A 25419-nucleotide genomic window follows, 5' to 3' on the forward strand; every position below is an offset into this window, starting at 1 on the left:
GCTTAGATGCGTTCTGACAAGTCAGTGGTGAGACAGGGAAAATTTCTGTGCTTGCAGGTTTAATCAGGTTTTTTTCGAAGTCAGTTTTCTGATTGAGGGCTCTCTACGGCAGTGGTTCTCAAAACCTAAGGTGCCAAAAAGCCATGTGGGGAGCATGTTGAAACAGTTTCCCATGCTCCTTCCCCAGAGATACGAGTTCGGCAGATCTGGGGTGGGTGAGGGGGGCACAGATGTGCGTCTCTGGCAAGTTCTCCTGTGGTGCCGATGCTGCTGGTGAGAAAAATGCACTTTGAGAACCACAGCTCCAGAAGAGGACCAGGAAGGTAAACCGGCCCTGCTCCACCAGAAATACGTTGGTTGGGGCGCACACTCAACACACCCCATTTGACACACACAGCCCCGTGCCACTTTGATTTTGCCAGCAGTGGCGCTGAGGGGCTCTATTCACTCAAATGGACTACAACGGAAGCAAATGAGTGCTGGATAGCTGTGGATATTTTTTGGATTCAGGAATAAGGATCCATAAAACGAGCCATCTATCTACAAAATGTTGGTTATGAATTGTTGAACAGGGCAATCTCTTTTCCTCTCACAAAGTTGAAGCACCAAATTTAGGAGCTTTAAAAATGCCATCCCACTTTCAAAATGAATCAGAAATAAATCCTTTTCAGAGACCCTCTCCATCTTCGTGCCCCGTTTGCTATGGAGTTTTCCCCCCATGTCTTGGGATACGAAGATTTGGAGGATTCTTGGAAACAGCCTATTGGCAAAACATGTTTAAGGCAATGCCAAAATATCTTCCATAAATAATTTCAGATACTGAATTGATACAATTACAAGGCACTTGCCTTGTAGAAAGGGATTTGGTGAAATCAGAATTATTCGTTTCGTAGAAAAGGATTTGGTGAAATTAGACTGCGGGCTGTCCTATCAATATTCACCCCTTACATGAAACTAAAACATATGGTCTTTCTTGATGGAAAAGTGTGCTTTGTTTGACACTTATTCTCACAATGATTCTGAGGCACTAGTCTGTGATGACACATATACATCAAGGCAGGTGGGGTGTTTTTGGACTTTCAGATGCTTGATGAATATCTGTGTTTTATCTCCATGTGTTTAAGGACAAGAAAATGCCAAAGTTCTAAGAGAAGAATTTGAAATATGGTTCCTTCAGGCAAATCCTTGGGCAGTAAAGAATGAACTTGTGAGAGGACAAACTTATACTGTGAGCTTTCTAGTAGTTGTTGTCACTACTAGTAAACAGGTGTCCCTCTTCAGAAGTGCATCCAATCATGGCATTTATGCTTTGCTATTCTACTTCTCTAAGTAAAATCACTGGCTGGTTTGGGAGAATCAGTGTACTTCTACTGCTTTCTTGTAAATTGTGTTTAGAGTCCAATAAGTGGTTTTCTAATAATTGATAATAAACTTCTTTAGTTTTGAAGAAGTTTACTAAGAAAGATGCTGAGTTTTCAGATTTCATGGAGGAGGTTAGTGAAAGGCTTCCAGTCTTGATTTTTATAAAATAAAGCGACAAACCGTACCCTAAATGAAAATAATTAGAATAAGCCCTAAAAGTAGCTACTGTCTGAATTTCTTATCATTTTTACTCACAATTGAATTCCACTGAAAAAAGCCCCAAAGAGTCCAATCATCCCCAGAAATTCCACTCGACTCAGGGTTCGGATGATGTATTCTTCCCAGACGTTGGAAATACCGTATAACGTGGCTCCTCCTAAGACCAGAAGGTCCCCTACCAGCTTATTTTCCCCTAGAAATCAGAAACACAAATGCAGCTTCATTAAAGTTTTCTTAATGAGAATCTGGCACCAGAAAATTGAACTTCCTTTGTCTATTCTATTCCAATGTTTTTACAAAAGTCCGGTAATTTGCCAACTGAGATCTAGTAAAGTGTGTTTATTTGCGCTGCAGATAGGTTCTGGTATAAAAATCTTGCCTGTGTCTGCCCAACCAGAAGTCTTCTTTTACCCAAAAAAGCGACCAGTTGTTTCTAGGATGCACCATCTCTACAAAGCCCCATGTCTACTGTCTATATATATGTCTAGGAATATATGCTAATACATGTACATGTTATATTTGCTGCAGGGTGCTTTCCAACAGTTTAGTGAACATGGTGTAGCACAAACAGAGCTAGTCTGAATTTTCACCCTCTGCTCTACAGGGAGAGAAGCTGTAACAGAAGTAGTCGGGACTCTTTATTTTGACTGTGGGCAAAATATGTCCTTGCTTAGAAAATAGGAGTGAGAGAGATTATGAGTTGAAACTTTCAACTCCCCTAAAGTAAGTAATGCAAGAGTGAAAATATAGGTAATTCACTATTACATTAATATTTTCTTATACTTTCATAAAAATGTCTATTTGTTTTAAAACTAGTTTTGGTTGGTTTGAGTTTGGCCAATTTTTAATAAGTGCTCCACCCCACTATTTCTTATCATTAGGCAAATTCTACTCTAGGAAGTGTGAAGCCAGGAAGGAAGAGTGGACTTTAGCAGCCCATGCAGGCTTGTACCCAAGTAGTCTCCAGCTCTGTCCTCCTGTACAGCTCAGCACATGGGAGCATGGCAGGCATGAAGCTCCGGGGCACAAGAGAGGCCAGATGGGAAGGGTGCTCTCTCCAGCATGATTCTAGGGAAGGGGTTCACACCTCAGGGTAGCCTTGGATTCCCAGGTTGGCTGGAACAACTAAAACCATAGAACCAGGTTTTCAGTGTTCATTTGGGATCACTGAGCATTCTCTAGGCAATGACTTCACATAAAAGAATCTGAGCTGGACTTGGGGGAAAGACCTCTTCATTCATGCCTCTGCAGTGACATTGGGAGAGTATATATTTACAGGTTCCCCTTGAACAAGGCAGGGGATACGGGTGCTGACCACCAACCCCCAACCCATGGTCAAAAATCTGCATATAAATGTTGACCTCCCAAAGACTTAAAGACTAATAGCCTACTGTTGACCAATAATAAGCCTACGGACTTACCAATAATACAAACAATTAACACATATTTTGTATATGTAATATATACTGTATTCTTACAATAAAACAAGCTGAAGAAAAGAAAATGTTAAGAAAATCAAGAGGAGGAGAAAATACATTTACAGTGCCGTACTGTATTTATTGAAAAAAAAAATCCATGTACAAATGGGCCCTTGCATTTCAAATGCATGCTGTTCAAAGGTCAACTGTACTCTTAATGGTATCACTTTTCCTAAGGCCAATTTCCACTCCTGGTAAGGATCACAGAGAGAAGAGACACTGAAAGGTGGGAGAGCTTGCTGGAGTCAGCCTCCTGGGAAAACCACTACTTAACCACCAGATGGAGAAATAAATGGTGAATTAGACTATTCTGGAGTGTTGAAAGACTATTCACATAATTTATGAAAATGAGCCCATCCCACTGAATATTTTTGAGTTTTAAATGTGACCAACTGCCTTGTTGTTCTGGTACTCTCTTGGTTTTAGTACCAAATTCCCTCAACTCAGGAAACTCTATCTTACTGAGCAACCCAAGACAGTCATTTCTCCTAATTCACTGCAATAGAACAGCTGTACATTTCTTATAAGGGTCATGATTATAGAGAAATAAGTACAAGTGCTGCAGCAGAAAAAATACTGGCTAGATTCATATCTCAGCCACACCATTTAGTACTGGTGTGCCCTTGCACACACTTCTTATCTCCATTAGCCTTGATTTCTTCAGCTGCAAAAGTGAGACTAAGAAAACTTTCTTTGCATAGTTAGGAGAATTAAATGAGATAATGCATGGGAAAGTGCCTTGCACCAAAAAAATGGTCAGTCTTTGTTTCTGATTTAATTAAAATGTTCCTCCTTGGAAATGTTTTCTCTTCCTGGAAATAACTACAAAATTATGTTTAATAATAAGAAAAAAATGTCACTATAGGCATCTAACATCTTTAATAAATGTACTAAAAGATGCAGTAAAAGTATTATAGTTGAAATATGATAATATTGGAGAGCAAGAAATATATTTATCATAAGGAGCTGTTTTAATTGAGTTTCATCTTAGTCTTAGGACTTTCTTCCCTTCCCCTCCCACTTGTACAGCACACTCCCCAGGCACCGAGGCAGAACCTCCTAGGGCTATAGACTGTAGGTGCCTTCTCTCCACTTCTGTCTGCGGTGGGCAAAGCTGCTGGCAAAGCTTCATCAGAAGCATGATTCCTGATATGGACATTTTGAGCCTGCTGCCATCTGTGATGTTTCCTTTGGCGAGGCTTAAATCAAAATGAGGAAGAAACATCCTAACAAGAAGAATGAGAGCAATTACTTAAATTATAATGAAGTCAGAGGAATTTGAACAGGCCGTTATCCCTGTGCTTGAGGAGAGAATTTTCAAAATCCCAACCTAAGGTGAACTGTGGACCAAGCAATAAAAAAAGGATGAAGTCAGTCTCTTTTCCTATGAAAAGCTCTTGATTGGGGGATGACGATTTATATTGAGTTGAATGCCTGACTGAAGTTCTGATGAGTGACTGAAGTATTTCAAAAAATTTCTGTCCCTGGTGAGTAATAACATTGAGCCAATTCTACTGTCAAGGTGAAAACAAATGGACTCTTTTGCATAGTGATGCATGCCAATGTTAATATTAGATTGTCCTTAAAACCAGAGTGGTTTTTTTTTTCTTTTTCCAAAACATTTTGTGTGACAGCTTAAATTGCTGCCTAATTTATTTTGTTTAATTTATTTTATAAAATAAGTCCTTGGATCCTATATCTGGGCTGCCTTTAGAACATCGTACCATGTACTTGGGCACCATTACTTTAGCACGGAAGGTACTCTGTGATGATAAATTTTAATTGTTAACACAAAGACTTCACATATAACGAAAAGAAGGGTGCTGTGAGTCTTAAACAGATAAAACCCGCTCTAGTGTGTTTGAGCTACTCTGAATTGTTTTTTAAAAATTACTACTTTTGGAAGACCCTCAAATGGACTTACTTTCTTTTCTTTAATAGTATCACTCCTCTCCTAATACTGCGTTTGAAATCAAGAAGACATTTTTTTGTCCCTAGGAGTAGTAAATACAGTCTAGTGAAATCAATTCAATTTAGCTTAACATTCTGGGCTTTGAACATTCAAATTGTCAGGACAATTGTCTTCCTTGACCAGGAAATGCAAGATGACAGCAGGTGGTCCAACGGCTAAGGTTCAGCAAAGCAGAATTTTCATAAATAAGGGCACATGCTTCTGCTTAGTCTATGTTTCTGGCCTTCCAGTAAAGCAGAGAAAGTGTAATTAAATTATAACTTTAGAACCACTAGCCACATTATATCAGACAAAAAAAACTATCTGATTTTTCCAAAGAGATTATCCATATCAGGATCACATGGGCATAGAGCATAAAACTGGCCCTTTCATATGATATCTATTGATATCCCATGAACCAGTGTTTCATAGAAAAGAATCTGGGAGAAGCTGCTGTGTGTATTTTAGCCCATCTGTTAAAGTAGGGTTGATTATGTTGTGTAGGCAGTGGGTTTGTGAGGACCCCAAGGCTTTCTCTCTTTTACTCCATGTTGTATCTTTAGCTCCCAGAGATGTGGAAGAGGGAAGGAAGCCTCCCCCAGAGTTCAAGAGCCTTGGGTTCTATTCTAGACCGGCTCTGGTAGCTCTGACCTTGGGAACTCACTTGGCTTCCCTGTATCTTAGTGTTCTTGTGGGTCACAAGAAGTTGCTGAACAAGGTCTGTTTCAGCTACAGTGTTTTATGATACAACTTAAAAAGATAAAATGTATTTATTTCCTATACTTCCTACAACCTAGGCACTTCATACAACCTAGGTTCATTATGACAAACGTCCCAATTTTGATTATCATCTAATTCCCTAGAAGGAAGGGCAAGTCCAAGAACTATAGAAATGGGAATCCTTTCTATCCTGTTCTTGATAGTAACAAAGGAGGTCATTTTTTTTCCCCTGTTCTCCAAAACCTTATGTAGCATAAGAATTTTTGTACATTTTAAAGAACTGCAAGGCTTAAAAAAGGTTCCTCTGGAAACCATCCTCACTATCCTGAATCAGGATCCCCATCAGATTTATAGGAATTTGATGAGTAAATCTTGAACTTTACCTTACAGGTCTACAAGCTGTGACTGATAACCACAAATCCTTCCTACCAAAAAAAAAATAAACAAACAAGAAAATCATGCACAAGGAGACTAAACTTAGCTCCCCCTCCATAAAAATATTACGTATTCCCAATCTAGTCTTCAAACTTCAAATATCCACTCTTAGCTTATATACCAAGCTTCACCCAGTGGTTTGAGAACTCAGTCTTTCCCTGACTTGAGAAAGAAAGAGTTGGAGGGTCGGGCTGGGGCAGGCCCCTGCCGTTCAAGAGAAGACCACCAACACCATGTCTAACCAGCTGGTTTGGGCCAGGCAGTAATGACCTTCCAAAGTATCCTCCAAATGGGTCCTAACCCCCAATTTTAAACACCATCTGAATGTTTCTGAATATTTGCAGAAAGAGCAGAACATTTGTATTTTGCCTCTTTCATTTACTCATGAAACATGGATTAAGCACCTCCCACATGCCATATTCAAGGTGTTGAGGAACAAACATGACTCAGACACAGACACTGGGAAGACCAGCTTCCTTGTTCCTACCCTACCATGAACATTCAGTGTCTTGTCTTGGCCTCACACATATAGGCACATAATGGGGCGAACACCTAGGGACTCACCTGCTCCCTGATGCCTTCCCACGAGGACATCCGCTCCTGCCATGCAGCCCATTCCCAGGATACAGACCACGATGCCGAGGAAATGCACAGCCTTGTACCGAATCAGCAGGAAGAACCAGGAGAGCAAAATCACCACGGGGATCACAAAGCAGTCCAAGAGCTATAGGGAAGGAGTGAGGTTAGCAACAACATGAGGTTCAGGAGGAAGTTTCCCACATAATAAAGAAAAATAACTCAGCCCTGTAGAGAAGGTATTTCCCCTGAACCTGAGTGTCTGTGTAGACCCAGAACTGATTCAGTTAAACAGACTCTGAAAAAAGCACATACTACTTAAACATCTCCCAAGCTGTGAGGGAAAGGGCAGAAGGCCAATGGATAAGACAGGATGGTGGTGAACAGTGTCCTGCCCCAACTAGGTGGGGGCAGGTCTGCCTCCCATCTTTCTCGGTGCCCAGACTCCCCCAGAACACCTCACGTGAGGGGAGAACACGCGGAGCCGTTTTAGATGGTTCCACTATTTTAGGAGTAAATTGGGATGGAAGGTGAGGAGGCAGAGGTCTTACCATGTTTTACAAATTATTAGAATTTAGACAAAAGTTGAACTTAACTTTCCCCCACATAACTGTCTCCTTACTACTTGTAAACATATTTGCTCTAAATACAAACACAAAATGACTCTCGAGTTTACAATACTTTAAAAATTCTGTTGTAAAACAGAGTAAGGGTGGGGAGAATAAAGAGTATAGAAAAAAATTTTTTATTTCATTTCTTACATATTTTGTGCTAATAGTGAGATTCCATCTGACATGGAAGCCCCAGGAGTTGATAGAGAGTTGGCCCTAATCATGGAGCAAGTTAACGTGGTGAAATGAGGAGACCCTTGTGACTGGAGTCTGGAGATTTGAATTTGAGTACCATATCCTTCCTTAGAGTAGTGCGAACTCAGGCAAATCACAAACTCAGGAAGCCTCAATTTCCTGCTAGTATAATGAAAAGAATAACTCACTGACTTCCTCCAAAGTGTACTGAGAAGCTTAGACATAAGACATGAGAAAACATTTTATAAATTACAAGGGTCTCAATGCTGGTCTGTAATCGTGCTTCCAAACACATGCTCTGGGCCCCCCAGAACAGGTTGTTTCTACTACATCCTAGTAAAACACAGTGACCTTTGGATACTCCAGCAAGGCAGGATCTCCACTAGACAAACTATGTCCCACAGGACTTCCAAGTCCATGTAACCCAGTGAGAAACTGGTGATTCTGTCCCACCACCCAGTACCACTCCTCTGCTAGAATCCTAAACAAGTGACTTCAGCCCCCCGAAGTCAGATGCAGGGCAGTGATCGCTCTACTCCTCCACTCTTACTGCCTATAGCCTGTCAGTTACCAAGTGCTGCCAATTCCATCTTCTAAACATCTCAAGTGCATTCATGCCACTCTCTCCCATTTTTGCCACCTGGACTAAACTGGCATCCTATATTACCTGGAATAAGCCTTTCTGTCCTGCCTCGGGGTCTTCAATCATGCATCCCCCTCCATCTGGAATGCCCCATCTGAACTCCCAAACTCCTGCCTCCGTTTCCTTCAGGCCTGCACTGATATACTGCCTTCTCAAGGAAGCCTCGTGGGTTCCCAGGCTAGGTCAGGTCCATCCATGCTTTCCTTGTGTCCTGTGTCCTTTATAGTGTTAATTGCAACAATATGTAATGAGAACAGAATTATTGGCACAATGTCTGACTTCCCTATGTGTCCAGAGGTCTATGAGAGCAGGACTACATTCTCAGTACCCAGACCCTGCTGTGTTCATGAGAAGTATCCCAATGATAGTGACTGAACATGTACATACAGGATTTTTAATGATCAATAACATCCAAGATTCATTAAAGGATGAAAAATATTTGTGTATTTGCAAAGCATGCCTGCCCATCAGCCTGAATTTTGGGACCATAAACAGCGCTCAGAATCCCCTCCTTCCCAAAAGGTTTTTGTGATTGGCAGACTTCTTTGTGCCTTGGTCTCCTTTGCAACACAAGTGATCAGAATTGTAAGCTTTCCCTCCCCCCTCCCCCCACTGGCCCCGGCCGAGGGTGTTGTGAGACAATAGGTGATGAAGGGCCCAGTGAATGCTGAGTAACAGCCTGTTGCCTGGGGTCTGAGTCTATAGGTCACAGCACTCCCCTGAGGGACTCTGTATTGGGGTGGGGGCTGCTAGTATTGCCCAATAGCACAGGGTTGTTCACTGCACAGTTAATTAGCAAGTTAATGATCCTACTTGATATGGTAAAATGCTCTAAGGCAGTTAGTACAACAGGCTTCAAATGCCATTGAAGTATATTAGGAAATTTGAGTTTGCCAGTGAAAATTATTCACTGGACAAAAAAACAGTTGGTGTGTCTTGTTTTAAAAATTAGAAATGATTGAATCAATAGCTGAAATATTTAGCTACAGGCTCCACAATTTGGATTTCATTGTCCAGCTGGAAGCCCTTGGTCAGTGGAGCTGAGGGCTTCTGTTCCTGAATTATGAAAGGTTAACCAGGCCATCATTCAAACTTTGGGGAGGACTGAGTGAGCCTTTTTGGTTCTCAATGTCATAAGAAACCCCAAAGAACTGGATGAGTTCTGGGATCTATTCTTTTAATGGGTTGAACTGAAAAATGCTTATTTGTACATGGCAGGTGGTCCTATGGATGGGGAATACCTTTAAACGGAAGGGGAAAGGATAAACAAGTATACAGTTCAAGCCAGGGTTTCTGGAATATTCAGCTAGGGAAGCTTGGTGCCCAGCATACAGTGGGGGATCAATAATGGGTGGCTGAATGAATTAATGAACGGACAGATACTTGACTTGGTATCAGTGACTGTGGGAAGACATTCGGACTAATTCAGGCACTGCTGGCATTTTGGATGGGGCAGTGTATTAGGCAGGATTGCCCCATGATCTCTGCAGGGCTTTCAGCATTGCTGGGCACTGGCCACTAAAACAAATGCTCGTATATACTTACAACCGCCCCTCAGTTTAGAATCAACTAGACTCCCCCTACTGCCTTTATTTAAAAGCTGGGGACTCAGAAGTTTCAAGAGATGAAGCGATATGCTCAAGGTCACTCAAACTGTTGTTATCGGTGGGAGTTCTGTCATGGTTTTTTTTTTGTTTGTTTTTTAAACTACATATTAATGAGGGTCAATGACAGGAATTGCCACAGGTAGAGATCTCATCACTGCATCTGTAACTACAGAAGGAAATAAACATTTGAGAGCTTCTGTTAGTAAACAGGCTATTACTTTTTAGTGATTTTTTTGGCTCCAGCCTTTTCCCTGTGGTCATATAGCATGAAACATATCGACAAAATAATTCTCCAATAGTTTTCTGGTGGCTTAACTCCTTAGCAAAGTGGTTGTTGGAGTAATAAGAGAAGTGTGATAACAGAGGTCCACAATTGGGGCTGTTAAAAAAAAGACCGATTCAGTCTTTAATCTTTAGGAGACTTACCTTTCTTTGCATACATTTCTATATCCAAAAAGAAATGATAAAATATTAACACCAAAAAATAAACAAATGAATGCTATTTCATAATTATCTTTTTTCCCTTCTCTGTTTACTTTACAAGTTTTTATTTAAATTCCAGTTAGTTAACATACAGTGTAATACTATTTTCAAGTGTACAATATAGTGATTCCATACTTCCAGACTACGCCTGGAGCTCATCATAGCAAGTGCTCTCCTTAACCCACATTGCCCGCTTAACCCATCCCCTCAATCACCTCCCCTTTGGAAACCATCAGTTTGTTCTCTATAGTTAAGAGTCAGCTTCTTGGCTTGCCTCACTCTTTTTTCGCTTTGCTCATTTGTTTCGTTTCTCAAATTCCATATATGAGTGAAATCACACAGTATTTGTCTTTCTCTGACTGACCTATTTCGCTTAGCATTATACTCTCTAGCTCCATCCATGTCATTGCAAATGGCAAGATGTCATTCTTTTTATGCTCTAAAAAATCTCAACGGACACTAAGAATACCGTGGAAAGAAAAGTGCTCATTACAACCTTGGATTTACATCTTTTTTATCTGAAAGATTTAAACTAACTCTTCCACATATTGGTCTTTAGATGCTACCTGCCAGAGAAGTCTATGATCCCAAGTTGTCTGATACTGTTGATGGAGGCACTGGGGCATACTATGTTCAGTGGGTAGGGCACATTCTCTGGAGCCAAGGTGATAGCTCCAGGATTATTATTTAAACTTGGTAGCTTTAAATAACATTTACAGTAGGTTGTAAATGTTATTAATATTTTGCTTAGTTTGTATTTATTTATTATAAATTTACAGTTTGGAAAACACATTATTTTTACTTTACCTCCAAAAATAGCACTTGAAAGGAGTTATGATTATACCCATTTTATGGGTAAGGAAACCAAGCCTCCAATAATAAAGCAAGTTAGTGCCAGAATTGGGGCTAAAATACTAGTATCTGGACTTCTAGGCTTCACAGAGTTAAAGTGCAGCTTTCAAAAATTATTTAATAATAACTAAAAAAAGACTGTGTTGACATTGCTTTTAGGACAACAGAAATTAATATTAAATAACATTATATATATATATTTTTTAAGTACACATTGGAAGATCACAGCATCATTTAACTTTATCTCCTCTCTCAGCCTCCCTGCCTTTTCAGCTTCAGCCAATCTCTTACCACTGGATCTTTCCTGACAGTCTTCAACCACACTTGGTTATGTTCTCTCCTTAACACACACACACACACACACACACACACACACACACACACACACACCCTCTTCTTGCCAATACCCACTCAAGCTTCTCTATTCCTTTCTATGCTAACTCCATTTGCCAATACTCACCAGACCACCTCTATCTGGATTCAGACACGCTCAATCTGGTTTTCATGCTCACACGTTAAGTCCCTCCTCCCCTCTAACATGGTCATTCCTCTTTCACTATATTTTTCTCCACCATCTCACTCAGAACCTGGGATTTAGTAGATATCCAGTAAATGCTTGCTGAATTAAAAAAAACAAAACAAAAACTTTTTCTACCCTTACTCTGTCCCTAATTCTGCTGCTCCCATGACTTTCTTGCTCATCATTCCACTAATTTTATTTAACTTATTTCTTGTATGAAATATGAATTTTATCCCTTCTACTTTACTTGATGTGTGTCTATCTTTGTCATGTGCATATTTAGTTGATCTGTGTCTATGTCTCTACAATATCTTTGTGAGTAAATGTAAGTGGCTGAACTCAGAGCCACTATATAACTTGACTGGTTGGGGCCTATTACACTTGGATGATTATGATGATACATTTCTGACTTACACAGAATTTCATCATACAATCACCAGCATGTTAATGTAAGTTCTGATTGTTAAATGTAATCATGCTACATGACTCTCAAAATTAGTGCAAAATGGTTAAATAAGGAAAATAATGTAAATCCTGTCCTCATGACATATCCCATAATCATGCAAAGTACAACAATCTTACTTGTGGTACGATACACCATAAGCCTACCAATATCACACATACCATTGGATTACTGCATCCTCTCTCTCTGTGTGTGTCTCTAGTTCTATCTCACCTTCATTTATTTGAAAGAGAGAGAGAATGGTGCATATGAGTTGGGGAAGGCAGAAGGAGAGGGAGAGAGGCAGACTCCCTACTGAGTGCAGAGCCTGATGTGGGACTCGATTTCATGACTGTGAGATCATGACCCGCGCCGAAATCAAGAGTTGGCCCATCAGCCAACTGAGACACCCAGGCACCCCTATTATTTTTGTTTGTTTTAATCAAAACAGAAAATGTAGACAGTCACATAGCACCTAAAGTAAATGGTAAACTTAGGCTGTTGTTAAATTTTTCTCTTAGTTCCACAGTTTCACCAAATTAATCCAAAGTATAAACAAAATTAATTTTATTTTTAAAAAGAATCAGTAGCTTTGCCTGGAGGTACAGCAAAAGACTAGTAGGCTACTTCTTCCCACAAGAAGTGATTTCTTCCAAAAGATCAAATTTGTGACTTAGATTTTATCCCTTTCAAAAAGTTACTTTAATTTATGAAAAGGAACAAATACCAGAGCATCATAAGGGTCATAAAATTAGCCTGTCATGCTATTTTATGTTTTCTGACTTGTGTGCTTACAAGCTTTGCAACATGACGATGACGAAAAATGTAGGTAACCTGGATGGGAGAATTGCTCGGCAAATCCAAAACAGGCATTTCAGGAAATCTCCCTAGAATTTACATTTTGTTCTTATAGACTTAAAGACTCAACATGGCTTGTCTTTTAGCTCCATCTTATGGACCTTAAATATCTTCAGAAAAACTGAGTCACTCTGATAAAATGTCTATATCCAGAGGCTTAGAGCTACCTGTGGCTACCTGTGTCTTTTGTGGCTAACAAGCTACCTGTGCTGTTTTCTTTAATGTTGCATATTTGTGGTTGCAATCACTTACTTCTGCTCTCCTCTAGAATCTATCTGGCAGAAAATAATAACTTGACCCATTTGGATTAGTTATTTTTGTAGGTCAAATTCGTTGAATATTGACAATTCCTCTTGGTCACCTAAGATACCCAAAGAACCAAATGGAGATTAGATGCCAGCTGTATTAACATTAGATCTGGTGTGCAGAAGACAGTCTTGCCTCTTGTTTCCCACTTCAATTTTAACTTAGCCTAATCTTTCTTGGGCAGATATACCGGAGAAAACAGCCATCAAGCTGAGGCCTCTTTCTCAGGGGTCCTTCTAGCAAGGGACAATCCACAAAGCAGGCAGAAATGAAACATTCAGATGACAGTTTTTTCCTCCTTTTTCTTTCCTATTAAGACATAACAACCCCACCAAGCAGTAAAGTTCCCTATTGGATATTGAATTAGCTATTTCCTCTTTGGGTTGAAGTAAGGAGGGATGGAGAAAAAGGAGAGTTTTCTTCCATTCTCTCAGTGTTTAGAAGGGAATGGACGTCCCCCTGGGCCTGAGTGGTATCATGGGGAAAACAGGAGTTCCTCCATCTTCCTTCTATACCATGTGTGGTTTGGCTAACGTGTACGTTCACATAAATGTTCACTCCTTGATCAAAGTTCTACGTATCATACTATCAGTCATAAAAATCTCTAGAAGGAGAAAATCAGAATCTGTAAGCATAAAATGTTAACAATGGTCATCTTTGGATAAGATAACTGGATTGTCACAACCCCACCATCCCAATTCTCTGTGGTTTCCAAATTTCCTCTCTTGAGTATATACAGCTTTCAAAATATATACAACAACACATGTTAGGAGAGTGTAAAAAACCTACAAGAGTCAGATCAGTCTTTCTCAAGGGAAGCAGATGGTTTGTAAAAAACTTAAAACAAAACACAAAACCCGCCACCCAACTGCTCCCATTCCAGTAGAGCATAATGAGGAGGTGATCTCATCCCTCTTTCTAATTGTCTGCCAAAAAGACTCCTCCACCAGCCTCCGGCTCCTCATTAGCGCTCCCCTCCCGGCTATTCAGAGGGAAAAAGCTCCCCTCACGTGGCCCAGCTGTCAGAGGCTAAACCTGAGGCAACTACGAGGTGATTCCAGGAAAGAGAACATTTCCCTACTTTCCCTTCCTCTGCTTCTAATTGGCAATTCTCCCGTGTTTCTAAAAGTGATGTATATTATAAATTCATCTTCGGTGAGTAAAACTGAAGCATTAACAGAGAAAGATCTTTAAAAAGGACAATCTTCAGTATCACAGACACAACAAAAGTCCTTTTTTGGCAGACAGTCCAGCTGAAGAGAGTGGGGTATAAATTTGGAAAATGCACATTCATACGCAATCAAGAACCACTTTAATTCAGTGGCCTGGACACGTACCCATCCCTGGAGCGTTTGAAAAATCCAACTGGGAATATCTTTCATCAGGAACAGGCTTTTCTGGTAGACACCCTCCTTCCCTCCACCGCTTGGATTTTTTTCCTCTCAGAGTTATTCTATTCATAACACCTCCACCCCTATACCTTAGGACTTAATGTTTAGGTTTTATTGTCTTGAAATATTTGTATTAGATGAAGACATATTTCCATCATGTTGCCCAAGAGAGCCAAACTAATAAAATATGTCCTTGTGCTGATTATATGACAGCCATATTCCAGGAAATGTCCTATTTCCGAGACTTAGAAAAAGATTTTCACCAAACTACTTTTCTTGTTACTACCGGTAAGGATTTAAACGTGTGACTTTTCTACGTCTCCTTGTGTCAGTCCATCAGAACATCCTAGCTGTTAAAATACATTCACTTTGCTTCTTTGGCTTCAACTCTCAAAGACAGAAAGAAAGAAAAGGGGGGGAAAAAAGACACTACCCTGCACTGAAAATCTGGGACAGGAACCTGGAAATCTAGGTGACCCCTGGAAAACAGATAATTAGGAGACACGTACTCCCTTGCTCTGCTGTAGGGAAATCTGTCTCAGGTGAGAGCAGAGCTGTCCCAGAGGACAAATTCCTTCTGGGTGAGCATCATCGGACTTTGAATCAGGTTTAAGAATAAGCTGTGATTATCAGTAAACCGGGTTTTAGAAGTAAAAAGCAAGGAGTTCACATTTACCGAATGTCTACCATAGAGCAGGCAGAATGCTAGGTTCTTATTTTCCCCATTTTACAGATGCTAAAACAGAGTACTGAAGATATAGGTAACTTGCTTCAAGTCACACAGTCGTAAGCGTCAGAGCCAAGATGATCCCAGGTCTGCCACTCTTCTCGTACAAAGTGAGTATAAGCAGTCAGGTCCAGGTGGCATAGAAACTATATCGGAACCAGTTGTAACAACACTGGTCTAGGCTGGGTCAACCTTGACTCATTCTAGCAGGCTCCTGTGCTCTTTCTTACCCTGAGAGCATGCTGGGCCAGTAGGCAGACCCTGAGGGTATTGAAAAAATAACCACTGGTTGTCTGCATTTTTTATATTAAATAAGGTGCAGTTTAAGAGAATCAGAATTGTATCACCAGAATGGAAACTGCTGCTTTCCATTCATTACAGCATAAACTATGGCTCTATTTTGCTGAAAACATCCATTCATCAATATCCACTTAGTGAATGATACCTCTTCCCAGGAAGACAATCACAAACCCAGTTATAATTTTTTTTTCTTACATATCCAACATTTTTGCAGAAGGAAAAAAAAAGGAATTAGAATAGTTTGGGTTTGGCGATGAGTCTTTGATACTGTGTGGCTATCTTGAATGGTTTTTGGAGAAGTGGTTGCCTAAAGTCAGCCACGCACCACTAACTTGTATTTCTTATATAAAAATCATCAGACAGAAGAACATTAACAATAACATTAAAGAAAGCACACATTTCAAAGCACATATTGAAGGAAATGAAAGTTTCTGATGAAATATTAATTCTACATTAATTTTGCATTACTTTTGATTCCTCCCAGCATTAAAACAGCAGGCAGAAACAATTTCAAAAGCTACAGGAGAACATCTTGTACTTTTTTGGGCTCTGCTTCTAGGTTTAACTCAACTCTTCCAGGTTTTATTAAAAAAGACAAAATCCGATTTTCATTGCCTTATACTTATCATTTATTTATGTATTCAACAGGTGTTTATTGAGTGCCCACTACATGCTCAGCACTGCTAGAGATGCAGCAGATACCAGAGTGAACAAGACATTCTACAGCTTGGTCCAAAGCAGACAGATGCCAATGAATACACATCTCATTCCTGGAGTTCACCGTCAGTGCTCCCCTAGGACTTGCCTGGCCCTGAAGCTCACTCTGTCCTCTGTTCTTTGGGACCTCCCCATTCTACTCCTTAAGGGACCTGGTTTCCAGCATCTATCCCACGTCCCTCTTGATCCTGTCCTCTCTGTTGGCTACTTTCCTTTGCCATATAGGACCATGCTGATTTTACCCTGGAAGCCTAATTGCTCTGTAGCTATTTATTTTTCCCTCTTCACAGCCACTTTCTGGAAGATTAATCTACAGCCACTGCCTCCGGTGTTTTGGCCCCAATCATTCCTCAAGATACAGCAATACTGACACCTCTCTTGGCCAGGTCACCAAAGCTACATTGTGCTGCTGCTTTTGACTAAACCTTCTGCAGCATTTGGCGTTACTAATCATTCTCCCATTTAATTCTCTCCTCTCCTGATTTATGTCTTTTTTCTTCCCTCCTGCCTCTCTGGCCCTTCCTTCTGGGTTTTTTTTGTTTTTTTTTTTGTTTTGTTTTTTGACTCATTTTGTTCTTTTTGTCCCTCAAAGTTGTCTTGTCTGAGGGCTCAGTCCTTGGCACTCTCATTTTCATATTCTACATATGCCACCCTCTGGCTGTCACCCACCTCTTACTTCCTTTCCTGCCAAACTTCTTGAAAAGAGTTGCATTCAGCCACTGCTTCCGTCTCCCTCAATTTCATTCAGCCACTCAGTGCAATCTGGGTTCTGTTTCCCAAGCACAGTCAAAACTGCTCAAAAATACACTTCTTGTTTTTGAACCCAGCAGAGACATTTTAGTCCTTACTATACTCAGTACAGCATCTGACACTCCCTCCTGCTGGTGCTCTTACCTGCCAGGCTCCCCATCCATCCCTTCATCTCTCAAGCCTCCTTGTCAGACTGTTATGAGTTCCTAGTCTATGGGCTTCTGGATTCACTCTCGTTTCTCCTATGCTATGCTTCTGGGACTTTGCCATAGTATCTGTTCCCATCTCTCCACACTTATCCTGGATGATGTCACCTACTATTCTGGCTTCAAAAGTCATCTCTCTGCTGATGACTTCCAAATCTACGTCTCAAATCTGGACCCATCTCTTAGACTCCAGAGCCTCCTGATCTCGTGTGAAATGTACCAAAAATACCTACAGCTCAGCATGGCACAAACATAACTCACTCTTTGTCTCCATACTGTTCTTCCCCCACTGAATGGGACCACTGGAGACTTAGTTGCTCAGGTCTGAATCCCGAACCCTGATATCTAAGCAGTCACTCCTTTCCTCCTGAAACACTTCCCTGACTTGCTTCCAGGGTCTATCACATTCTTCGTGTTCTCCTCTTTCCTCTGGTCTCTGAATGTTGGCAGGTCCCAAGCCTCAGCATTCAGGTTCCTTTTCTTCTCCAGTTACATTCACCCCATTGGTGATATAATCAGGCCATAGCTTTCAACCCCATCTATTTAAAAATGATTCTAAATTAATAATCCGAGCCCCCACCTCTCTCCTGAACCCCAGATACATATCCCCAGCTGCCTCTAGCAAGCTCTGCCTGGATGTCCAACAGGAAGCTCAAGCCTACGTGGCCAAAGCAAAATCTTGATCTTCTGCTCCACATCTGCTCTTCCCCTGTGTTCCTCGTTTTACCACATGGCACAACCCAGTGGCTGAGTCCGATAACCGAGGAATCATTCGTGAATCTCTCAAACATCCCTCATACAAATACTCAGAAAACTCTATTGGCTCTATCTCATAAATGTATCCCCCAAGCTCTAGCCACCTCTGTGGTTAGCACCTGGCTTCAAGTCACCGCATCTTTCAGTTAGTGGCCTCCACGTACAGTCAACTCTCCACGAGCAGCCACAGCCCCAGTGACCTAAAAATACCAATTAGGTCACATCAATCCCCCACTCTGCACTTTGCACTCTGCACGTTCAAATGATTTTTCTTAGAACAAATCCAAAATGCTTTCCTTGATCTTATGTAATAGCCTTATAAAATAATATAAAATAAAATAACATATATGTATTATTATGTATAATAACATATATATTATGTTAGCCTTATGTAATCTGGCCTCTACTTCCTTCTTCAATGTCATCTCTTACTGCCAGTAACTTCATTCACTCTTTCTGTGTCTTAAACATGCCAGAGCCTTCACCCTTATATTGTTCCCTTTTGTTAGAACTCTCTTCCCCATATCTTTGCACATCTTACTCCCTCATGTTCTGGTCGGAGAGAAAACAAAAGTGAAACTAATTATAACTCAGAAGGGAAGCTTCATGAGGCTAAGAATATAATCTTTATGCTATATATCTAGAACTCATAGAAAGGTATATGTAATATATGCTCAATAAATATTTGCTACACACATGGGTGAATAAAACGTGGATTGATCCTTCTTCATGCACACATCAAATAAGTCACCGAGTCCTGTCTTTTTAGCCACCTATAGTTCTCTAGAACCTCTTTACTTGCCCTATCCTGTCTACCCCTTCCTCATAGGGCCATGCAAATGAACTCTCTACAGTGCAAATTTCATCATATCATTACTACTCTAGAAACTCTCAGGATAAAGCCTAAGTCCTTTAACGTTATTTGTCAGTCCCTTTGTGATCTGTCACCAGCTGCCTCTTCATTCTCTTCTTTGACCATTTCTCTTTCAAACTCCATGCAGAAGCATTTTTAGTTTCTTTAACATGTCATGGTCTTTCTCAACTCATTTCTTTGCACCGGCTGTTCCTTCTGCCCAGAGTTCCCATGTCTTTCTCTCTCACTACCCCTCCCCTGGTCCACTCAGACACATCCTTCAGAGCTCAGTTGAGACAGTTCCTCTAGGAAGCCCTCTTTGGCTTCGTAAATCTGAATTAAGCACCCCCTCGGGGGGTTCCCACTGTTCTCAGTATTATCAAATTGAACTTACTATGCTAAGACACAATTACCCTCCATAAGGAAAGGATTTTTTTCTCTCTTGCACTCAAGTTTTATTTTCTGAAGCTAGATGGTGTTTGGTACACACAAGGGCCCCTTAAATATTTTATTAATTCACTAAAAAATATTTGTGGAGCATCTAGAAGGTGCCCAGCGCTATCCTAGGAAAAAAGAAATCTAGTTAATAATAAAAAATTCTCTATGTTTATGGAGTTTAAGTGACAATCAAAATATATAGTATGCCAATGGAGATAAAATCTATGGAGAAAAATAAAGCAGGGGTGAGGGAAGGGAGTGCTGAATGGGGCAGGAGATTGTGATTTTAAACAGGGTGGCCAGGGAAGGACCCATTGAGAAGGGAACTTCGGAACAAGGTCCAGAGGTGCTTATCTCATTGTCTGGCAGATAGTAGATGTTGAATGGTGAAAATTTTCTGCTTCTCTGAACCATTTGGGGGGAATCTGCTGTCACTGAGGTAACTAGTATTGCCTAAAGCTGCTTATTGAGAGGACTTCAGCCAAAGGAGCTGAAGGTGCATTTCTGTGTAGCACCTATTTCTGCCCTCATTCTCTGGCCCAAATGGTCTTGCAGCTCCTAAACTAACCAGAGTCCCCCAGCTGATGGCTTCAGAAAATGCTCAGCTATATTCTGTCTTTCTGTTCAAGGGATCTTGAATTGTAACTGGTCCCTGACCCAGAAGATATAAAAAAGAGGGAAGACAGGAAGAAGGACAGAAATAATTCCCGCTATTTTCTCACAGGTGGGTGTTTTTATTAATTCTTATGGTCTGAGGCTTAAAAAGTCTTAGCAGCTTTTTTAAAACATATTTATTTATTTATTTATTTGAAAGAGAGAGAGCTCGAGCAGGGGAAGAGGCAGAGGGAGAGAGAGAGAAAGAAGCAGACTCCCTGCTGAATGTGGAGCCTGATGAGGGGACTCTGTCTCTAGATTCCAAGATCATGACCTAATCAGAAACCAAGAGCAGGACGCTCAACTAACTGTTTTAAAATCTTTTTAAGAAGATTTTATTTATTTATTTAATGGGGGAAGTCTTAGCAGCTTTAAGACTACACTCTTCATTCTTAATGCATCTCAAAGACTTTTACTCATTTATGATTTATTAACAAACACATCCCTTCAAAAGCATTGCCAAAATGAGCAGGCTAATGCACGTATTTTCTTTTTTTATGGCGCAAGTACATCATCCTACTTTAAGTACTAGTTGCAGGTGAATTTTGTGTAGTGATAGAATCAAAATGAGCACTTCTGTAAAGGCAACCAATCACGATGCAAGAGTGTTTTCCTGGATGTCTGTCCACGGCAGACAGCACCAAAATGGTCCTCCGAAGAAGTCTGTCTAGGCGGCACTGGGAGCATTGGGATCTTAGTGACCACAGAGAGGAAATAGGCCCTTGCCAGGATCCTTTTCTCAGAGAATGGAAACACCAGCTCAGACAGACAACAGAAGATTGCCCTTGCACCTGTGTGTTTCTGGTTCCTTTTGGAAGGCCCTCAAAAAGTCAGCACCTTCAAATCTGCCTGGGGGTGGGGGCACAATTAAATACTGTCTCCAGATGTATTCATTTCTTGTTGCTGCTCTAACAAACGACCACAAACTTAGTGGCTTCAAACAATATAAATTCATGATCATACAGTTATGGAGGTCAGAAGTCCTAAAACCAACATGTTCACAGAGTTGTGTACCTTCTGGCAGCTCTCGAGAAGAATCCCTTTGTTTGCCTTTCTCAGCTTCTAGGGCAACCTGCATTCCTTGGTTTGTGGCTCCTTCCTCCGTCTTCAAAGCCAAGATGGTAGCATCTTTAGGCTGCTTCCGTTGCCGCATCTTCCCCTCACCCTGCACCGCCCTGACTCTGGCTCCTCTTTTCAAACGACCTTTGTGATTATATTGAGGTCACTCAGAGAATCTAGGATTATCTCATCATTTCAGATTCATCAATTGTATCACATTTGAGAGTCCCTTTGTCTCGTAAAGAAACATATTACAGGGATTAGAACTCTAATATATTTGGACGGTCATTGTTCTGCCTAAGACACAAGCTATGTTCATACATAAATAAAGGTGTGCTTTGGAAATAATGAGAATTTTTTTTTTAAGGGAAAGAAAGCTGCCACTTATTGAACCGGGAATGCAGATATTTACATATCTAATCTTCTTTAACGCTGGAATTTGTTCAATCTGGACATGGTTGTCATTCAAGGTAGTCATGCTGGAAGGTCATGGGTGTATTTTAATGAAGCTCTCATTGCTCAAAAACATTTTGAACTTTCTAAAATCGCCTTCAGAGCCCTCACTGGAATATCCTTAATGGAAGCAACTGCTCATTCTTCAAGAGTAGGTTTTATTTTTTTGGAAAGAACACAAATGCTGGATTAAGCTGGATAATACTTTTGGGACCCAAAGGAAGGATAAATTATAAAAGAAATATGCATGACTTAAAATCGGCTCGGAAGATGTCAAAGAAACTCTACGATATTTTGAACAATGGCAGGCACATCTAAATAAGTGTGTAATAAAAAGCATGTTGAAGAATAATATTAATTCGAGGGGTGCCTGGGTGGCTCAAAAAAGCCTCTGCCTTCAGCTCAGGTCACGATCCCAGGGTCCTGGGATGGAGCCCCACATTGGGCTCTCTGCTCGGCGGGGAGCCTGCTTCCCTTCCTCTCTCTCTTTCTGACTCTGCCTACTTGTGATCGCTATATGTCAAATAAATAAATAAAATCTTTAAAAAAAAAGAATAATATGAATTTGAAAGTATAAATTTGGTTATGTTTACTAAGCCACTTTGTTTACATCTTATATAGTAAAATATTGTTATTACCTCAAGGACATTTTTATTTGAAAAGAAAGAGAATTCTTATATAGAATGATGTTTCTAATGAAACCACTTGGTGTTTGCCTACTCTAAATTTTCATGTTACACTGCCCAATTAGAGAAGCTATTTGTTACAAACTAGCTCTTTTCAAGTCCATTATCTTTTTATATTGTATCCCCTAATTAAATCCTTTATAGGATATAGGATTGTTTTTTAAATGAGGCCAAACTAGATCACTGGCTTAAAAAAAACAATCCTCAAATCTTGTAACCAACACATAAAATCTCTTACCCTCTCTTTCATTTTATTAATAATCTTTAATGTTTCAAAAGACCAAGGAAGTAATTACCTGGAGAAAACTATGAGAAATTACTAGTGATGTTATTTATAGAATTTTGCTTGAAGAAAGGCAGCGAGGATGACTGAAATAAAAACATGACTCTAAATTTCTATCAAAAGATTTCATACGTATAAAAATCACTTAAAGGCCAAATGAACACGTTTGGGCAACAAGCCTTAATTGGCAGGATTTTAAAGCATGGCTAATTGGAACACCTTTTTTTCCCCTTAATTGATGTATAGCTGATAAACATCTTTATCAAGTGTACAACACAGTGAGTCAACAATTCTATACATAAAGCTACTCCCATCACAGTAAGTGCAGTCCCCATCTGTCACCATACAATGTTATTACAATATTATTGACTACATTCCCATTTTTTGTTTTTCATCCTGTGACTTACTTATTTTATAATTGGAATTTTGTATCTCTTAATCCCCTTCAGTTATTTCATCCATCACCCAACCGTCTCTCCTCTGGCAACCACCAGTTTCTTCTCTGTATTTATGATTCTGTTTCTGTTTTTATTCATTTGTTTGTTTATTTGTTTTGTGCTTTAGGTTCCACATATAAATGAAAGCATATGGTATTTGTCTTTCTCTGAATTATTTCACTTAGCCTAATACTCTTGAGATCCATACATGTTGCAAATGGCAAGATCTCACTTTTTTATGGCCAAGTAATATTCCACTGTATATATGCATGCGTGTGTGTATCACATCTTCTGCATCCATTCACCTATTGATGGACACTTACATTGCTTCTATATTGTGGCTATTGTAAATAATGCTGCAGCAAACAGAGTGATGCATATATCTTTTCAAAATAGTGTTTTTGTTTTCTTTGGGTAAATGCCCAGTAGTGGAATTACTGAATCATACTGGAACATTCTGACTTATAAAATTTTAATTAGTTTCTATTAAGGCTTTTAAGGTATAAGTTTCCAAAGTAAAGAAAACTTTGAGTTTTGAAATTTTATTTACTTGGACATTAGAAGACTTGTTTTCAGTCTTGTGCTTTCTGTCTTGGTCCTGTTTTCTCAGTCACCCTGTCCTTTCCCCTTTTACACACACACACACACACACACACACACACACACACACACCACACAATTTAGAGGTGCTCACTAAACTTATTTGCAATTCCTTACTTAAATGAATGAAAACATCGATTAAAAGTGTCCATTTGGGGGCACCTGGGTGGCTCAGTGGGTTAAGCCACTGCCTTCGGCTCAGGTCATGATTCAGGGTTCTGGGATTGAGTCCCGCATCTGGCTCTCTGCTCAGTGGGGAGCCTGCTTCCCTCTCTCTCTCTCTCTGCTTACTTGTGATCTCTCTCTGTCAAATAAATAAAATCTTAAAAAAAAAAAAAAGTGTCCATTTGCCCATAATTCCACTGATTCTATTCTGTAGAGAGCATGCACATTTGGGAGGTGTAAGGCAGTCAGTGGTTGACCGATTAATCTATGTGAGCAATAGACACCTTGGGGATATCCACAGCCAGGCCTCCTGTGTCTTCCCCTCTGCCCTGTTTACTCTTATCCACCAAACATAACAGGTATTTTGGCTGCTAACTTTGAAAATATCAATCTTGTGTGTGGCATAATACTGGACTATAGGAGTGTTTCACTTTTCACAAACTCAGTGTATGGAAAGAATACCTATGGAAACAGAAATAGTTACTATTCATTGTACAGAATGATTTTTCAATTTATAAGAAATACCCTGTACATTTTCCAGAGTATTAAAATTAGAAATCATTTGTAAAAATTTGCTTGGAAGTAATATTTCAGGAACATGTTCGTTGCAAAATAAAAGTGGTGTATCTGTACCAGAGGAGAAAATTTTCTTGATTTTACTTGTCTATGGTTTTAAGGTTTGTTTAGCTCTGATACTGTGAAAATATAATTCCAAGTAGGGTATAACCATATTGGCTTGTACAAGTTCCCTTGATATTTTCACTCCCAAACAAAGTGGGCTAGAAGAATTTTGCTTGTACCTAGAAGCAATCTCATTAATGTTTATGAGATTTCACCTCTATTGACTGGCAAATGGTCTTATGTGAAGTAACAGAGTAATCAATCAGTGGCAAAGCTAATTGGAATGTGGGTTTCCTAACCTTCTTGTATCTCAAACAACGTCTTTCACTTAGAACAGTTTGCATGCAACTGCACAATTTTTATTGCTTTTCTTCCGTTTGCTGTCCAAGAGTGAGAGTGTGTGTGGAGAGCAACAGTCTAGTTGAGGCAACATGTATCTTTTTTCTTAAACTGGACCAATGGAAAGAATACATGCAGTGGAAACTAGGTGAGTAAAAGGACTGGTATTTTTTGAGCCTCTACCACATGTTGGAGACTGGCTAAAGCAGTGGGTGTCCCAGCTTGGCCGACTCACTGTCACATGGATCTCAGACACATCTGAGAATGCTGGAAGACCAGGGAAAGTCCATCTGCAGGAAGGACAGAGGAAGGTCACTGAGGAAGGTGTTGGAGGTGGTGGCGGGATCAGAACAATATGCTGTGTCATTGTTTGTTGGATTATTTTTGCCTGGGACTGTGGAGAAACAAGGCCCACTGCATGCAATGTTACACGTGCGTACCCAGGACCACACCAGCAGGCAGATTTTTAAATTCTTCGAAGTGGGAAAACTGGTGTTCAGACAGAAAACAAATAGATAAGGGCATCTCACTTATTTATAACCTGTCTACATGAGCCATTGGAGCAGACAATCACCAGAGAACCAAGTGGCCCTGTTTTACTGTGGAATTCATGCTGTCAGTAGAGTCTAGTTTTATAGACCCCACCAAAATGTCTCCTCTGGAGAGTCCTTTCTGCCACGGGAGGATGCAGTCCCTCCTCTCTGCAGTCCCATAGCATTTGTGCAT

The 25419-nt window shown here is 40.2% G+C and overlaps 1 protein-coding gene across 1 annotated transcript in view; it reads right to left on the bottom strand.

Annotated features, from left to right (window-relative positions):
• Positions 1-25419, bottom strand: part of SLC35F1 (solute carrier family 35 member F1) — a 385380-nt gene that overhangs the window by 33691 nt on the left and 326270 nt on the right. The window contains exons 4-5 of the mRNA XM_080806664.1: positions 6730-6889; positions 1618-1774 (exon numbers count right to left, since the gene is read on the bottom strand). Of these exons, the coding sequence (XP_080662790.1) occupies positions 1618-1774; positions 6730-6889 (317 nt within the window). The remainder of the gene's footprint in view (positions 1-1617; positions 1775-6729; positions 6890-25419) is intronic.

This window comes from Martes martes, assembly GCF_963455335.1.
Source record: "Martes martes genome assembly, chromosome: 6".
Lineage (NCBI taxonomy): Eukaryota > Metazoa > Chordata > Mammalia > Carnivora > Mustelidae > Martes > Martes martes.